This window comes from Dipodomys merriami, unplaced genomic scaffold, assembly GCF_024711535.1.
Source record: "Dipodomys merriami isolate MVZ:Mamm:240054 unplaced genomic scaffold, mDipMer1.0.p SCAF_3, whole genome shotgun sequence".
NCBI lineage: Eukaryota > Metazoa > Chordata > Mammalia > Rodentia > Heteromyidae > Dipodomys > Dipodomys merriami.
Window position 1 is genome coordinate 66,017,809 of NW_027204492.1, and position 17,366 is coordinate 66,035,174.

General features: G+C 39.0%; 1 protein-coding gene across 8 annotated transcripts in view; it reads right to left on the reverse strand.

Annotated features, from left to right (window-relative positions):
• Nucleotides 1-17,366, reverse strand: part of Arhgef9 (Cdc42 guanine nucleotide exchange factor 9) — a 230,862-nt gene that overhangs the window by 24,998 nt on the left and 188,498 nt on the right. For all 8 annotated transcript variants that reach the window (XM_070040197.1, XM_070040198.1, XM_070040199.1 and 5 more), the window contains 2 exons: nucleotides 13,298-13,530; nucleotides 5,688-5,817 (listed from right to left, as the gene is read on the reverse strand). In XM_070040197.1, coding sequence (XP_069896298.1) covers nucleotides 5,688-5,817; nucleotides 13,298-13,530 — 363 coding nt within the window. The remainder of the gene's footprint in view (nucleotides 1-5,687; nucleotides 5,818-13,297; nucleotides 13,531-17,366) is intronic.

Genomic DNA, 17,366 nt, shown 5'->3' on the forward strand with positions numbered 1-17,366 from the left:
TCTTCCAAATTGCAATCCCTTCCCATGGTCTCCTGTAGCTCACTACCTTCTGTTCCATTCCTGAAGGCTTTTTTTTTTCTTTTTGTTGCTAGTACTGGGGTTTGAGCTCAAGGCCTTTTTTCCCACTCAGAGCTGGTGCTCTACCACTTCAGCCTCTTCTTTACTTCTGGATTTTAACTGGTTAATTGGAGATAAAAGTCTCATGAACCGTTTTCCCTAAGCTGGCTTCGAATCTTCAGATCTCAGACTGTAGCATAGCTAGGTCCTCCAGAATAGCACCTCCCTCCAAGATTTTGTTTACATTGTTCCCTTTGGTAGGAAGGTATCTACCTCCACTAGATGATTTCAATATCCTCATTGTTTGTCCAAGGGCTCAGCAAGGAGGAGTACTCAAAATGTAAGTCTCCTTAGGTTATTATTTGCTTGAATGCCTCTAGTAGCTCCATATAAACTGAAAGCTGAAGTCCTATTAGGAGGTAATCTAACCACCCGGTACTTCTGTGCCCTCATTTGTCCTTACTCACCCTGTCTCACTCAACACTGGCTACACTGGCCTTCTTGTTCCTTGAGCATACTTTCCTGTATTTTAGTGCCTTTGTATTCACTCTTCCCTCTGCTTGCAATACTCTACCGCCTCAGGTAGTAACCTCATCACTCTAGTCTGTTATCGCTACCTAATAATAAATTAAGAAGTTAGCTTGCTACCAATCTTCCCTGCTGGAATCTAAAATTTAGTGAGGTTGAAATTTTCTCAGGTTCACTGACATATTTTCAGAATCTAGAATTGCCTGACCCAGAGTGGATAGCTATCAATAGCTATGTAATCAATGAATCAACAGATGGTAAATAGTGGCCACAAAAAGCTACTCAGAGCTTTCTGATTCAGCTTACTTCTGAAGCCAAAGTCTCAAAGAAGAGGTTGTATCTATTCTAATTAATTTTAATCCATCCTATTCTGTATAAATATAGTTCATTCTAATTACAGGCTGACTGATGTGGGGGCTGTAGTCTCAACAAATACAGAAAAAGAAAGGAAATGCCATCCTTTTCAATCAATTCAATCTTCAACCCTACCCACTGAACATAAGGGGAGGAAAATAACAAATCTATTCAGCCCTACGTTTGACCTGATCCCAGGAGTATACCTCATCAAGTCACCTTAACTTATTTTGTCAATGGTGAGTCTTGAACTCTGCGCCTGGGTGCTGTCCCTGAGCTCTATAAGCTCAAAGCAAGCACTCTACCACTTGAGCCACAGTGCCACTTCTGGTTTTTTGGGTGGTTAATTGGAGATAAGAGTCTCATGGACCTTCCTGCCCGGGGTGGCTCTGAACCGTGATCCTCAGATCTTGGCCTCCTGAGTAGCTAAGATTACAGGCGTGAGCCAACAGTACCCAACCACCTTAACTTTTAAGTAGATGCTTTCATTCCTCTACCACATTGGGTTTTTGTGTTTTCTCACTTCTTTGGATTAGTAATCTAACAGGAAACTAGAAAAGGCCCTTGGGTATTATATAACCAAGCTGGGAGGAGAGGTATACCCAAAGAGGAAATAAATTATAATCACACACAATCAAGCTCTCAAATGTGCACTACAAACTTAAGGAGTCCTGCTAAAAAATCTTCAGGAAGGAAAAGATTAAAAAAAAACCTATCAGGAATATGTTCTTTCCCTTCCTTTCAAATGGATTTAGTGAATATGAAGGGTGATTGGGACAGCTAAACTAAACCTCAGTATCAGAGGGATTAGAAATGGAAATTTTCCAAAAATGGTAATCCTGGGAACAGGTTCTTCTCCCTGCTACTGCTCTAAACTGATGTTATTTATATGTTGGTGCTGGGGCTTGAACTCAAGGCCAGAGTGTTATTAGCATTTTTTTGCTCAAGGATAGTACTCTTCCGCTTGAGTCACAGCTCCACTTTCAGTGCTTAACTGGGTCTCACAGACTTTCCTGCCCAGGCTGGCTACAAACCTCTCAGCTTCCTGAGTAGCTAGGATTACAGCCACAAGCCACCATTACCCAGCTCTATTGTTCTTATGGGTGACAATTTAATTTCTCTCTATTTTTCAGAAGTCATGGGGGTAGGAAAGTAGGGCTTTGGAAAAATATAAGCTCTGGTCTCCATATGAGAGTAGCCACAGATAGTATATGGAGTTAGGCAAGGACCCATTGAGAAAGATGAGAAAAGAGTCAGGTACTGATATACTGATATATATCAGCTGCTCTGATTTATGGAGCAAGCACAAATTCCTACATGCCACTATTGCATCCTTTTCCTCTTCAAGGGAGATTAAGTTCTGAAGGTTTCTTTCTCACTCCTGTTTTACATTTGATAAATGAAACTGAGATGAACATGAAGATGCTAACATTTCAGCGGTTTGTTCAAACATCTGGGAGGCAAAGGGACAGAGATAGAAAAATACTACTTCTATTTGATTTGTAACACTTGTCCATAGCATCCCTCAGCAATTTAGCACTCTTTCTCACTCTCACTCCCTCTTCATCTTTCTTCCCTCTTCCTACCTATTTCTCTCTCTAGGTTCAACTACTTGAGCAAATAGAATACAGAGAGTATGTATCAGGGAATCAATGGTGTTAGACACTACATGTTTTTTTCTTTCTAGGATACTCCCCATCATTCCTGGATCTTAATCTCTCCAAAGTAGTCTCACTCTTTACTGCAAGAAGTTACTGCAGTGGCACAAAGGACATAAACTGGGCTGCTTGAAGAAGTTAGAGGAGTATGGGTACAACAGTACAAAGAGCAACAACAACATATAGGAATTAGAGGACTAGATTCAAGTCCAAATTTTATCACTGGCTTGCTATGTGACTTACATAGGTCCCTCTCTGCTGTTTCCTGATGTCATTATAAGATATACGTAGGTGGTGGGTAAGAATGTGTGTGTGTGTGTGTGTGTGTGTGTGTGTGTGTGTGCGCGCGCGTGCACGCACACGCGCACGCGCGTGCGTGTGTATCATGGTTAGGGGTATATAGGGAGTCCTCTAAAAGCATTTCAGATTTTGACATTAAAAAAGTCTTCATGACTAGACATGGCAAACAGAGTAATAAATGCTTAAAAATCCTGACATCTTGAAATGTACCCAGCAAACCTTAGTGGAAGAACAATTTCCTAGAGGAGAACCCCTTTGGAACTAGCAAGTTCCATAGCAATCACAAGACCTGAAAAGGGAACCATGCCCCCCCATCCCATTCACATATTTAAATCTAAAGCCTTGTGTGATAGTGTTTGGAGGTGAGGAACCATGGGAAACAGATTGATTGCAATTGTTTATAAGCCACAAAGTCTATGGTACCATTGTAGCTGTCTGGATGAAATAAAACACCAATGAAGATGAGGGAGTCTTCATCAATCAGCAAGGTGCAAAGTGCTTGCACGCTTGGATAAGATTATATTGGGCAAGTTATGCTTTCCTACACCACTTCCTTCCCCAAATAACATAGATAAAATGCTTTCTGAGATGCTAGATTATAGCTCAGTGTTTAGTATGAATGAAATCCTCTGGGTATATCCAAGGAATTCAACCAATTCTTGGTCTCCTTTGGCCCTTCTGTAAGGGACTGGATGCTCAGAGCATATGGAGGAATTAGGACATCTTTCCCAATTAGGCACTGGGAAGGGGTGTGATGTTCCAGGGAATAGGAAAACAACTGCTGCTAGGTATTTTGTCTTACAGAGAACCCTAACAAGGTGGGGAAAAAGGCCTGCTAAATACCTACAATTTTAGAGTGTCTCAGTTGATGGGCATTGCTAGAAATAATTTGGTCTAACCCCTGCCTTATGTCAGATAATTGGACAGGGTAAAGAAGACACAAGAGGAGAATCCATGATTTTCTAATAAGTCTAGGCTGGTGTGGCTTTTCCTTATGATCAAGAGCATTTATTGGTATAGATTAAGTCCTTTCTCTGCATGTCAAAGAATCATTCTTTTATGGGGACATTACCTTGCAAACGGGACCAAAAATGTGTCAGCTGATCATAATTTTGATATTTTCAGCTATCTATAGTAAGGAGGAACAGAACAGATTAAAAGGTATTTTTGGTAGGGGCCTTGGTTAAGCATTTGTAAGGCTGATGACAGCCCTCTTAGAATGGGCTAAACTTTTGTAAATGTTTTATTTTTATTTTTTTTGCTTTATGTCACTTGTGGGGCTTGAACTCAGGGCCTGGGCATTGTCCCTGAGCTCTTTTGCTCAAGCTAGTGCACTATCACTTTGAACCATAGCACACTTACAGTTTTTAAGAGGCTAATTGGAAATAAGTCTCAAGAGGACTTTTCCGCTTAGGCTTGTTTTGAACCATGATCCTCAAATTTCAGCCTCCTGAGTAGCTAGGATTATAGGTATGAGCCAGTAGCACCTGGCTAAATTTTAAATGTTGAGAAACTCCATCTCTTTCTTTCATTTTCTTTTTTATTTTGGTGGTACTGGAATTGAACTCAAGGCCTTGTGCTTACTGTTTGCTTGCTCATCTGGCCCTCTTTATGCTGGCTATTTTGGAGATAGAGGAGATAATATTTCTTTTATTTGTTTTGTTTTATCTGTTGTGGGGCTTGAACTCAGGGCCTGGGTGCTGTCCCTTGAGCTCTTTATTGTTCAAGGCTAATTAATGCTCTACCCCCTGAGCTACAGCAACATTCGTGGTTTTCTGGTGGTTAACTGGAGATGAGTCTCACAGACTTTCCTGGCCTGTCTGGCTTCAAACCATGATCCTCAGATTTCAGCCTCCTGAGTAGCTAGGATTACAGTCATGAGCCACCAGTGTCTGGCTAGGAGATTCCTCTTAATTACAAAAAAAATGTCTGAGCTGAAGCTGCCACAGGCCAGGGGAGTTGGCTCTACCTCTATACTGTGACCACAAAACTTAAGATTGACATTCCTTCTTGATGGCATGTCTAGCCTTTCCCATTTTTGTTTTTGTTAGCCTGTGAACTAGCAAAATGTACAACTTGGGCCTAGGAAGTAAAATGTAAAATATTACACTTAGTTCTCTTAGTAGGTATCTAGGAAAGAAGCCTTAAATGACTTGAGCCACTTGCTTTCCGAGTTCAGAGAAGTTGTGGGTATCTGCAACGGAATTGAAAGTTGTCAAGAGATTATTTTTAGAAGATGATAATGAAAATAGAATTTGGTCTGTGGATTTGGCAGGAATAATGGTTATAGCCTAGAATGTGCAGACTTGGATAGACCTAATAGATCCGTCAGAGTGACATGCTCTCACAAGCAAGAAAAGGAATTATGTTGGCTATCCTGCATGCTTAGAAACAAGAGAACCAGCTGCATATTCTGTATTTGGAAGTGCATTAGTACATACTACTTCTTATTCATGTGTGCCAGTCAAGAGCTTAAAGCTAGGACTGAAAAGAGATTCAAAAGGCTACTGAGTCAATTTATTTTTCCTAACAACACCCAAAGGTCATTCACTTTTTCTTTCTTAATGAACTATTGTCCCAATCTTTCCCAAGTCTTTTGAGAAAGCTATGAGGTACAATATAAAGTACAGCTATAAAGTACTTCTCCAATAACAAGCTTTGCCTGGGGTCTAATCTAAATAATTATTGTTGTTCTACAAATCTCATTCCTCTTTGTCTGTCCTTAACTAAGATGAGAGTCTTTCAAAAAGCTTCTTGTGTTCCCCAACACCCTGTTGGTAAAGATTCTACCTCCCAGTCTAGGACAGAAGCCTGCCACTGGGCAATCTTGTCAATATTCTCCAGACGTCGCTTGCGTTCGTTGATCTGCTGAGTCACATTTCTCATTACAGCCAAAGCAGCTGCCACATATCTGTAATCACTGTGAAGACACAAGAGTGAAAGTTGGATGAGCCAATGTGCCAGAGAACCAATCTTTATATTCACTTTCCTCTTCTTCCTTAGTGACAGAGTCCTGACTTTCAAATGAGAACCCATGATATATCAAGTAGAAGACTAATTGTTGTGCTAGATCTTCAAAAAATCTTCTTTAAGGTAGAAATTACACCTTTCTTTAGTCCATAATCAACTCTGAGTGGCATATGGTTGGAAAGTTAAGCTCTTATAGCTATCATGGACTATAAAGATATATTAATATATATTAATGGCAGGACAGCTGAAAGTTGGAAAGAGCTAGAATATGATAATGATGGAGACACCATATCAGCCAAAGACCTACTTGTAGACTTTTTACATGGGTAATAACTCTCTCTCTTTTTTTGTGCCAGTATTGGGGCTTGAACTCAGGGCCTTGTGTTCTCAGTTGGCTTTTCTGCTCAAAGTTGGTGCTCTTATCACTTGAGCTATGCCTCCATTTCTGTTTTTCCCCCTCTGGTTAATTGGAGATAGGAGTCTCATGGACTTTTCTACCCCGTCTGACTTCAAACCATGATTCTCAGATCTCAGTTTCCTATATAATCTAGGATTATAGGTGCGAGCCATGAGTACCTGGCATAAACCCATTTCTTTTGATTCCAATATTTTTGTAAAACAGCCAAGGACCAAGAAGGAAGCCTCACACATGACATAGTCCAGAAAATGTGACCATCTCTTTCTCCATTTATTTCTACAAGCTCCTGTTTAAAGATAATGCAGAATGCTATCCGCATTTTTTTTCTCCTGCACAATATAGAAATAGAATGTTATGATTAAGCCACAGAGCCCAAATTCCATGAGTTCTGTAAAAATGGGGAGAAGTATGGTAGAATTTATTAAGGGGTTCAGTAAGTTAAATAAACATTCATGAAAATTGGATTACTCTTGGTGCTATCAATACTATAATAAATCATACATTTCTTGTAGATATCATAGGGGTTGTCTCCCTCTGAAGCATTGGTCCCAGCACTACAACATCATTTTTCTATTTTATAACATTTTTATATAACTCACGAAACATTGCTTATATAAAAATCCATACAAAGTTGCTAAAAAGCAAAGAATTTCCAATAATGTCTTGGGCTTTTGTCACATTCAGTTTTCTAAAGATGCACTCAAATCAATGGGATAATATTAACCTTATGTGATTGGTAAAACTATTCTTAGTGTTTTGTCACCTCACAGTATTAACTCTGATATCTACTTTGTGCAGGATCTGCTCTTACTAGGAGGCCAGGAAAACATTAAGGCTTCTACAAGAAGCAAGGGCTTCTAAACAGCCCCTGGACATCAATCTCACTTCACAATCTCCACAGCCAGGCAAGGAAAATGCTTGATGCTATCCAACCAGAAGATGCTGTCTCAACAGGACAGGAAGCAAAACTTTGAGGGGGTGGGAGTGGGAACTGAGGTCATCAATCTCTAGAGGACCCAAGTTGCCATGCTATAGCATGATCAGGCCAGTGGCCAATTAAGTCACCACTCTAGAAGTACAACTTTTAGCCCAGTTCCCTGGGACTTTGGATAACCCATATGTTGTAAGTCATATTACTCTGCCTAGTTTTCTTTGCTTGTCTGATCTGATTTCCAATTGAATGGCTCCTGTGAAACACAGATTGAAAGTGAGATCTCAGCCATTTCATAGAGATACAATAAACTGAGAAGGCAAGAAGACAGTGATACAGTTCATTGTTAACATTAGCTCAATTTAAATGACTAGTGCTTGCTTGTCCAGCACCAATTTCTGAAAAGAAGAGAGAAAAAGGAAATATGCAATTACTGCCTTTTCTTACTGAATGTGTCAAAAAATGGGCTGGAGGACCAAACACCAGCAGAGGGAAGGAAGTTCTAACTACCAGGGTGGATGTTATGTAAAATTTCCTCTTAGCTGGCATCTATGACTCCAATCTATGACTTGAACCTCCTGCAGTGACCAAGGGTCTCAAATAGCATTGCATTTTATTACTACCAGTGACAGCCTCTACCTCTTAACAAGCTTATTTTGTCTCAAGAAAATGGCTAGAAAAGCCTGTTGTTACTGTGAGCCTTAATAAATGTTTTTCTGGATCTCATCGATGACTCATTTTAAACTTATAACCAACTATTACTTCCTAAATCTCTTTAAAACATGCTGTGTGGAAGCTGCATCTTTCAGTTTGTCCCCAAATTGCCAATTTCTTAGATTTAATTGTGTAACTTTATATCAATACCTGTTATATTGCATCCTTTTATCATTACTTGCCCTAATCTACTAGTGATCTTTTAGGGTCCCTAACATTGCCAAAGTTTCCACCTGGCAAGACTATCTGAGCCTGCCATTTAGACACAGGGTACAGCAATGACAGAAGGGGTAGCTGCAGTGTAGAACTTGCTGACATACATTAAGTACACCTTCTGCTCTTTGGGCCCAGTTCCCTGTCCTCTATTCCTTTCCATTCTCTGATTTGAGGACATTAATGCTTTTAGGCACTTTCTGGAAAGTAAAGCTATACTATGCAATATGGCAAAACAGTATTCATGGTAATTACAATTAGATAAGATTAAAAATTTATTCACTTACTTGTACTATTTTCTCAGTATTTAATAGGCACATGTGGTCAATAAACCCTGTATTGGACAGCTTAAATATAAAACATTTACATCACTGTAGAAAGTTCTGTTGGGGGCTGGGAAGGTGGCTCAGTGGTAGAGCGCTTGCCTTGCATGCTTGAGGCCCTGGGTTTGATTCCTTAGCACCACATAAGCAAAAAGAAAAAAGTCAGAAGTGGCACTGTGGCTCAAGTGGTAGAGCTCTAGCCTTGAGCTGAAGAGCTGAGGGACAGCGCCCAGGCCCAGAGTTCAGACCCCACGACCGGACCCCCCCTCCCCCCCAAAAAAGAAAGTTCTGTTGGAAGGCAACTATGCCCACCACTATACCACCAATGTTTCCCACACAGCCTATACAGTAAGAATATATAACTATACATACGAAGGATGCTCACTAGCGTCAAGATGGTAGCTACCTCTGTGGAGAATAAAAAGGAGAAGTGAAAGAGAGTAGAACCTTTTGTCTCTGAATATTTTGTTGAAAGAAATTAAAAATATAAACATGAAAATCCTATGATCTCCTTAAAAAAAGAAAGTTTGAGTTGACAGGGCAGTTATGAAAATATCCCATTATTGAACCCAAGTATTAGCTGACTGAAACAATGCTGTCTGATCCCAAGTATTAGCCAAGTATGGATTTATCATTGCCACTGTTCCATACTGTCTATTTTTCTTTTGCCAATTTTTTGCATGCTGCCTTTCTTACACCAGTTAAGTAACTACATTCCCACATACAACCTGTTCTACTGGCTTTAAAAGTAGATAAAACCTGAACCCAAGTCAGAGACTCTAGATCTTCTGATGAGGTCTAGACCCTGCTCTCTAGTGAGGAGAATAATGGAAACAAGATTTTTAGTTTCAAACATGCCAGCTACCCTTATTTTGTATATAATCTCCCTTCTTGTTAGCCCAAGAAAGGTGAGGAGGGGGAATTATGTTATTCTTCCATAAGCAAAGGAAATATTATTTTCCATTTATTACTCTCCATCCAATCTCCCTCAAAGACCACTCTGTTTACATCATTTCAAAACCACCTAACTGAACAACTTTCTGACTAAAGGCTTCAAGCTAGAAATAGTTAAACAAACCAAGCATGTCAAGCTGGAAACGTAATTATAATTTTTATTTCTATTTTTGCTGAACTCAGGTCCTGGGCACTGTCCCTGAGCCTCTTTGTATTCAAGGCTAGCATTCCACCTCTTGAGCTAGAATGCCACTTCCAGCCTTTTCTGAGTAGTGTATTGGAAATAAGCGTTTGACAGACTTTCTTGCCCAGGCTGACTTTGAACTGTGATCCTCAGATCTCAGCCTCCTGAGAAGCTAGAACTACAGGCATGAGTCACTAGCACACAGCCAGAAATGTGGGAGTGGTACTGGGGTTTAAACTCAAGGCTTCACATGTACAAAGCAGATACTCCACTGCTTAAACCATGTCAGCATCCCTTTTTGTTCTGATTATTTTTGAGATAGATAGGGTCTTGCTTTTTTGCCTAGGCTGGCATGGACTGCAATCCTACTATTTGTACCTCCTGCCATAGCTGAGATGAGAGGTATGTGCCACTATGCCCATTTTTTTTTGTTGAGATTAGTCTGTGAACTTTTTTTTTTGCCCAAGCTCACTCAAATTCTGGTCAAATTGACCTCTGTCTTCAGAGTAGGTGAGATCACAGGTATGAATCACTGGCATCTGGCTTAACCCCCAGATAGTCTTGACATGCGTGGCAGAAGCTATCATCTTGATACAGCTTCCTTACAAAACTCTTACAAAGTGAGTTTTTCCATGACCCAGTATTAGTGCTGGAGCCTTCACTCCAATTGATAGATTAATGTAGCCTACTATTGCCTGAACTACTTTTCTTAGTACCCTGGAGCCCAGTAAGAAGGGGGAGAGGAAATTAGAGACTCAGAGGGCTTTGAAGAATGGCAAATCCTAGGAAACTGTCTTGCCAGCTCCCATAAAACTAAAAAACACCTTGATGTTGTTTAATTTTTCTTTCTGGCACTTTTCAAGTCAATATATAGTATATAATTTACCTAGTCAATATTATTAGTCCAGAAATAAGAATTTCTAGAACCTCCTGCTAGATTTCATGACATGGAGTAGGTAGGTGAAACACTGGGATATGAAAACAAATCTGAATCACTATTTGAATATCCAGGTTTTAAAACCATTGGCCTGAAGGCAGCTTCACTGAGACTAAGGTATGAAAGTCACTGCTCCACTTACTTAGAACCATGTAATATAACTGTAGAGGTCACTTTTAGACTCATAACAGGTTGACAGAATACAGGATGGCTAGTATAATGGCTTATAAACTACCCTGAGCACAAAAATTACTATTACTAGAGAACTCTTTTTAGGCTACCTTCTGTGACTACCACTTCTGCCTTGTGTCCCTGACTCAACAGTTTTGCTTCTTCTTATTTTCCCTTTCTGCACATCAGTTTTTCTACCTACAGCATGAGGAAATTTAACTAGAATGGATAGCCTTTATATTCTAGGTAGCATATATATTTTCTATTTTTGTTTTTAATATTTTCACTTTATTGGGAATTCTTCAACGTCCTTCTAACTCTTAAAAGAAAAACCATCTAGACTGGGATTGTATCTCAGTGGTAGGGCACTTGCCCAACTGCATAAAGTCCTGGGTTCAATTTCTAGCACTAGGCATACAAACAATATATCCTTAGAAAACTTTAAACTCAGTTCTGGTGATGGGTGACGCTAAATCTGTTCTGTTCCAGTGTGTTATAATTTGAATATGAAATGTTCCCCCACATGCTCATGTGTTGAAGGCTTGGTCTCCAGCTGGTGGTGCTATTTTGAGAGGTAGTGGAAGCTTTAGGAGAAGGTGCCTCACTGGAGGAAGTAGGTCAATGGGAGATACCTTTGAAGGTTATATATTGACCCTGGCCCCTTCCTCCCATATCTTTCTCTGCTTCCTGGATAGTATGAAGTTGTTCATGATATTCTGCCTTTTTATAGGACAATATGGACAAAAACTTCTGAAAGTAGGAGCCCAAACAAATATTTCCTTCTTTGTTTCTTAGATCCTTGTCAAAACAGTGGAAAAAGTGATTAATATAAAGGTCTCATAGGCACAAACACCAACTTTAGTCTTAGACTAATCTGCCCAAGGGAGGAGGGGGCAGATTCCTCCTTTGCAAAATTCTACCTGGCCTGCCTCTCTCACAGACAACAAACCATAAAGGCAGATATAGCGCTGACCCTGTTATACAAAAGAAGAATTCAGCACTAACAGATTTGAGTTAAAATATGAAATCCACCTAGGGCTCTAGAACCACTAAAGCACATGGTCCATAATTTGCAAAAGAAATAATAACATTGAGTCTAAAAATTCAAGGATTGACCTAGAAGGTTAACATAAGCCAGCTGAGCCAAACTATGGCCTTTGGCACCTAGATTTTGAAATCAGCCCCCTTGTGATCCAGACAATAGAACCAAATGAAAGGAGTAGGCAGGCTCAATAAGTTAGGGGAAAAGCTAAGAGAAATTGGGCTAAGCACTTCTTTTTTCCTAGAGTGCTTATTGTAAAGAAACTAAGAGCTGAGTTGACAAGTCTAAGGTCAGGAAGTTAGCAATTAAGGGCAGGCTACAAACAGTCTGGCAATCTAAGCTGTGTGAAAGAACAGGGATGGTTCACTGCAGGCTATGTACACTGTTATGAGGATTTTTCTTAGCATGTACCTCACTGGGAAGAGATTGAGGAGCATCATTTCTATTCAAACAGTTAGCTTCCTTCTTCCCTGTTGGGTTAGTTTTCTTTTTATGGTGGCATAGAGATTTGAACTCAGAGTCTCATTAAGCATGTCCTCTATTATTTGAACTACACCTCCCACTATGCTTTTCTAAAAAACAAAAGTTAAAATATTTGTTTACTAGGACAAACAGAAGAGCTCAAAAGCTATGTACATATGACCATATAACCTGATGCTAAAGGAAATGAACCCCAAGATAGGGACACAAGAGAGTTTATTTTTCTTATTCTTTTTAATGTACTTATAATGTAGTATGTGATTTTTTTGTTTCTTTGTATGTTCTTTCCCCAGGTACAACCCCTGTTGCCACTATATTTGATTTCGGTGTCTTGAATCTTGTATATACATTTTTCTAATTTGGGGAGGGGAAGGGAAATAACAAAATGCTGAAATTAGGATACAGGATGACCCATTGTAACAATGAGATGTACAGACACTATGTTGAAAACGAACTTTACAACTTGTGGGGTGGGGGCAAGAATTGGGGAAAGGGATGGTAGGGGAAAAATAAAGGAGGGGGTAACAATGCTCAATAGGAAATAGACTCATTACCTTGCTCATGTAACTGTAACCCCTCTGTATAGTATCTTTAAAATAAAAATATATTTTTAATTTTTTAAAACATCAAGAAGATGCTCAAGTCCTCTGGGTCTTTGTACAGTTGGTGTGGACACACAATAGTGGCAAGGCTAAAGACCAGGGAAGTAGCCTTGCAGAAGGAGTCTAGGGGCAGTTGGATAGGATTTTACCCAGACATCTAAATTTTTCAAGAAGAGTTGAACACTTATTATATCAGAGTTAATTCTTATGAGGTTGAACTCAGGAAAAAGAAACAAGCTACAAGGTCCAGTATCTGAAGGCAGGGGATAAGCTGTGTATACTGATCTACACCTTTACAAGCAACTCACAAAAAGCATTCCCTTACTTCATACACAACAGCCTTGTAAGGGAAGCAAGAATGCAACTTATTTTGTAGATAAACTAATAGAAGATCAGAAACAGTAAAAAGATATGAATTTTCAATAAATATCAACAAGTACTACTTCCTTTCAATCTCTTACCTGTGATCTTGGGCAGTATATTTAAGGAGCTCAGCCAACTGTAAGGGATATTTGCAGATCTTCTGCACTGGAGTCAAAAGGAAACCATCAATAGCAATGTCAATCATCTGCTGCAAGAGGCGACAGGCCTCAAAGAAGTGCTGGTAGCGGCTGTCCTTCATCAGCTTGGAGAGTTCCATACAGGCGTCCAGGTGGTTGTTGCAATACTCAGAATATATCCAGAAACCATCTTGCTGTAGAGAGAAGGCAAAGGCAAAGAGAAAGGTTACTGAAGATCCTAAAGGAAATTTCAAAGTAATAGAAACACAGGTCTTATTCTTATGCAGAAACATTAAAATAATGTCAATTATTTTAAAACTGATTTACAATTGTAAATTTATTGCAAAGTTCATATCAAAGAATGAATATGGAAGAACAACAAGGAAATTCTGGAAAAAGTGTAATGAGGAAAGACTCGCTCTAACAATAGTAAAACAGAGCATGACAAATAAAACTCTAGCTCTGGGCTATAAAAAGCGATGGATTAGAAATTTCACTTATACTGGGAATAGACTAATTTGCTTAATATTCGCTGTTATGGATTACAGCTAGAAAAGGTGAAAAAATGTAATAAAATTTGTCTGAAGAAATTATCATCCAGAACCTTAGATGATCTTCATGAAATTGCCCTTTGGAAATATGTCTTAAAATTATTTAGATATAAGATATGTACAAGAGGTATGTTGAAGAAAATATGTATAAATATGACTGTGTATGTTTGTGAATATATATGCACAGAGAAAAAAGGAATTTAAGAGAGAAAGGAAGAGAATACCCACGTAATTTAAAAAGTGAGTTCAGATAAATGATATGCTTAATTTAAAAATAACATATTTTGAACAACCTGTAATATTTATATTTTAAACTTTCTGTAAATTTAAAATTATTTTAAAACTATGTTTTTTTAAGTTCCTACATTTTCTTTCTTTCTTTTCTTTTCTTTTTTTTGTTGTTGGTCGTGGGGCTTAAACTCTGGGCTTAGCCGCTGTCCCTGAGCTCCTCAGCTCAATGTGAGTACTCAACCAGTTGAGCCACAATGCCACTTTCAGTTTTCTGGTGGTTAATTAGAGATAAGAGTCTCACAGACTTTCCTGCCTGGGCTGGCTTTGAACTGTGATCCTCCTGACTAGCTAAGATTACAGGTGTGAGCCACCGGTGCCCAGCTACATTTTCTTAAATATTGTTCAGGACTCAGTGAAAAATTAACCTGACGCATGAGAATATAAAACATGAACAAAACATATGAAAAAAATTATTGAACAATAAGTCAAGACAGTTATTATGGACTTTGTGTTTTTTTTTTCTGAGTGTTTATGTATCCCCAAGTGACCTCAAACTCATGATCCTTCTACCTCAGAAGAGAAAAAATAACTCAGAAAAAAATTTAGGCAAATAAGGCAAGATAGAATTTTTTTTAAATCGGTTGTGGGGCTTGAACTCTGGGCCTGAGCGCTGTCCCTCAGCTCTTCAGCTCAAGGCTAGTGCTCTACCACTTGAGCTACAGCGCCACTTCCGGTTTTCTGGTGGTTTATTGGACATAAGAGTTTCACAGACTTTCCTGCCTGGGCTGGCTTTGAACCACAATCCTCAGATCTCAGCCTTTTGAGTAGCTAGGATTACAGGCGTGAGCCACTGGTGCCAGGCTTATAGAATTATTATTGGCTTTATCTTTTGGGTTCTATCTTTTGGGTGTGTGTGTGGGGGGGTCTCACTATGAATTCCAGGGTGGTTTCAAACTCATGATACTTCTGTCTCTACCTCTCAAACATTGGGATTATAGGTATATGCTAACATACAGCTAAACATAGGCTTTATAAAACAAGCAAAATAGTATAGAAAAAGAATGACATACCATAATTATGAGGGATTTATCCCAATTTATCATTAACTTAGATGAAATCATAAGAACACTCCAATCAATACAGAATAAGCATTTGAGAAAATATATTTTTGATAAAAGCCATCAGCAAACCACAAGGAGAAACTACCCCCAATGTAATAAACATTATCCATGAAAAAATCTAAAGCTAAGTTGATTCTCAAGGTCAAAATATTGAATGTTTTTTCCTAACATCAGGAACAAAATAAAGACGTGTTCATTAGTTCTAGTTAACACTGTTCTAAATACCCTGGTCAGTAAAATAAAGAAATAAAATAGATGGCATACAAATTGGCAAAATGACATAAAGCTATTTTTATCTGGAGATGATTAATCATAAGGATTCTACCAAAATATGTTGAATTCTGTAATGTGTCAGAATATAAATCAATATACAAAAAGCATTGTATTTTTGCATAGCAACAAACTGTAAAAAAATAATTAAGTACCATTTACAGTAATAGCAAAAAGTATTAAATACTTAGAAACCAATTTTGGGATGGAGGACATCAGCAAGATGGTTTAGGAGAAGATGCTAACCTTCCTTCTCTTCAACAAAGAACAACTCTGGCACCTATCCATGAACAAAAGTAACCTTGAAAGAGCTTAAGGGTCTACTAAAGAAAATTTAGCAATATAGTAAAAGAAAAAAATGCCTGAGAATAATAACACAAAATGGGTAGGGAGAACAATTTCAGTTTTCCTGGGTTATCCCATCCCTGAAATATTGCTCAGCACAGAAAATGACCTTCCTGGTCACATGCCCATCCCTTACCAGGAAAAGGAAAGCAGGGCATACAACCAGGTTCCTCAGTTTTGGGGACAGTGCCAAAATGACTAACTTTAGTTTTACCTAAACACCTAGATCTCTGGAGGATTGACATAGGTGTCTGGATATAGCAGGAAATAAGAGAGACAATGAACTCTATCACTACCAGCTAGGAGGTAGGAGTCACTGATTCCCAGTGACATGCTTGGCACAACAAGCCAACAGATCTCTCTGCCAGGACATCAGCATCCTTTATAGCAGCTGGGCATAATGCCCAGTTGTCACCACAAATGACCCCTAAATGTTCAAGGTGAAAGACCCCAGTGATTTGTTCTGCAAAAGATAGCTTTTACTGCTGAGAAAACTAACTGCTACCACAGCAGCAGTCCACTGAAGCTATGTCACTTAGGGTTCTCTAGAAGCTATGTCTTTTCCCTCTTCTTCTTTTCCTCTTTTTTGCCATCATAGTTTCGAGATACATGATATATGCCAACTTCTCTTCTGCTCCTTGAAGCCTTCAGCTGCCTGGTACAAGAAACCATTTCTGTAATTTTCATATTTTCCAGGTCCCTGACTCATACTCTCTCTTTGTACTCTGTGTCTGGACTTGTCTGAGCTGTCCCTATCACATATCTAGTCCTCTGTTTCAGAGACCTAGACTACTCATATTCTTTTATTTTTTTATTGTGAAAATACCATACAGAGGGGTTACAATTACATGGGCAAGGTAATGAGTACATTTCTTATCAAGCATTGTTGCCTCCTCCTTTGTTTCCCCTTCCCATCCCTTCCCTTCTCCCCCCCCTCACTATTACCCCCCTCACCACTCTCTCCACCCCCACCCCCCGCCCTGCACCAAATATGTATAGTTCATTTTCGACATAACATCTTATACATCTCATTGGTGCAATGGGTCCACCTGTATCCCTATGTAAACAATTTGTTTTATCCCTTCCCTTCCCCAAAGTATACCAACATCAAATACAGTAAAAGCAGGGATTATACCATGGGGGAGGGACATACAAAGCAACAAAGAAATACCTTATAAATATGTTAGACACAATATCAAGAAAGAAAAAAAAACATTTGAGTCCTTAACTTGGGGTTCATTTCACTTAACATCAACTTATCTGACCATTTCTGCTTGTCTCAGACATTTAATAGTTATTGCAAATAAGGGAAACTATGGGACCTATGTTTCTTTGAGCCTGGCTTACTTCACTTAATATAATTTTTTCCAAGTCTTTCCATTTCCTAACAAATGAGGCAATGTCATTCTTTCTGATGGAGGCACAGAATTCCATTGTGTATATATATACCACATTTTCTTGATCCATTCATCTACTGAGGGGCATCTGGGTTGGTTCCACATCTTAGCTATG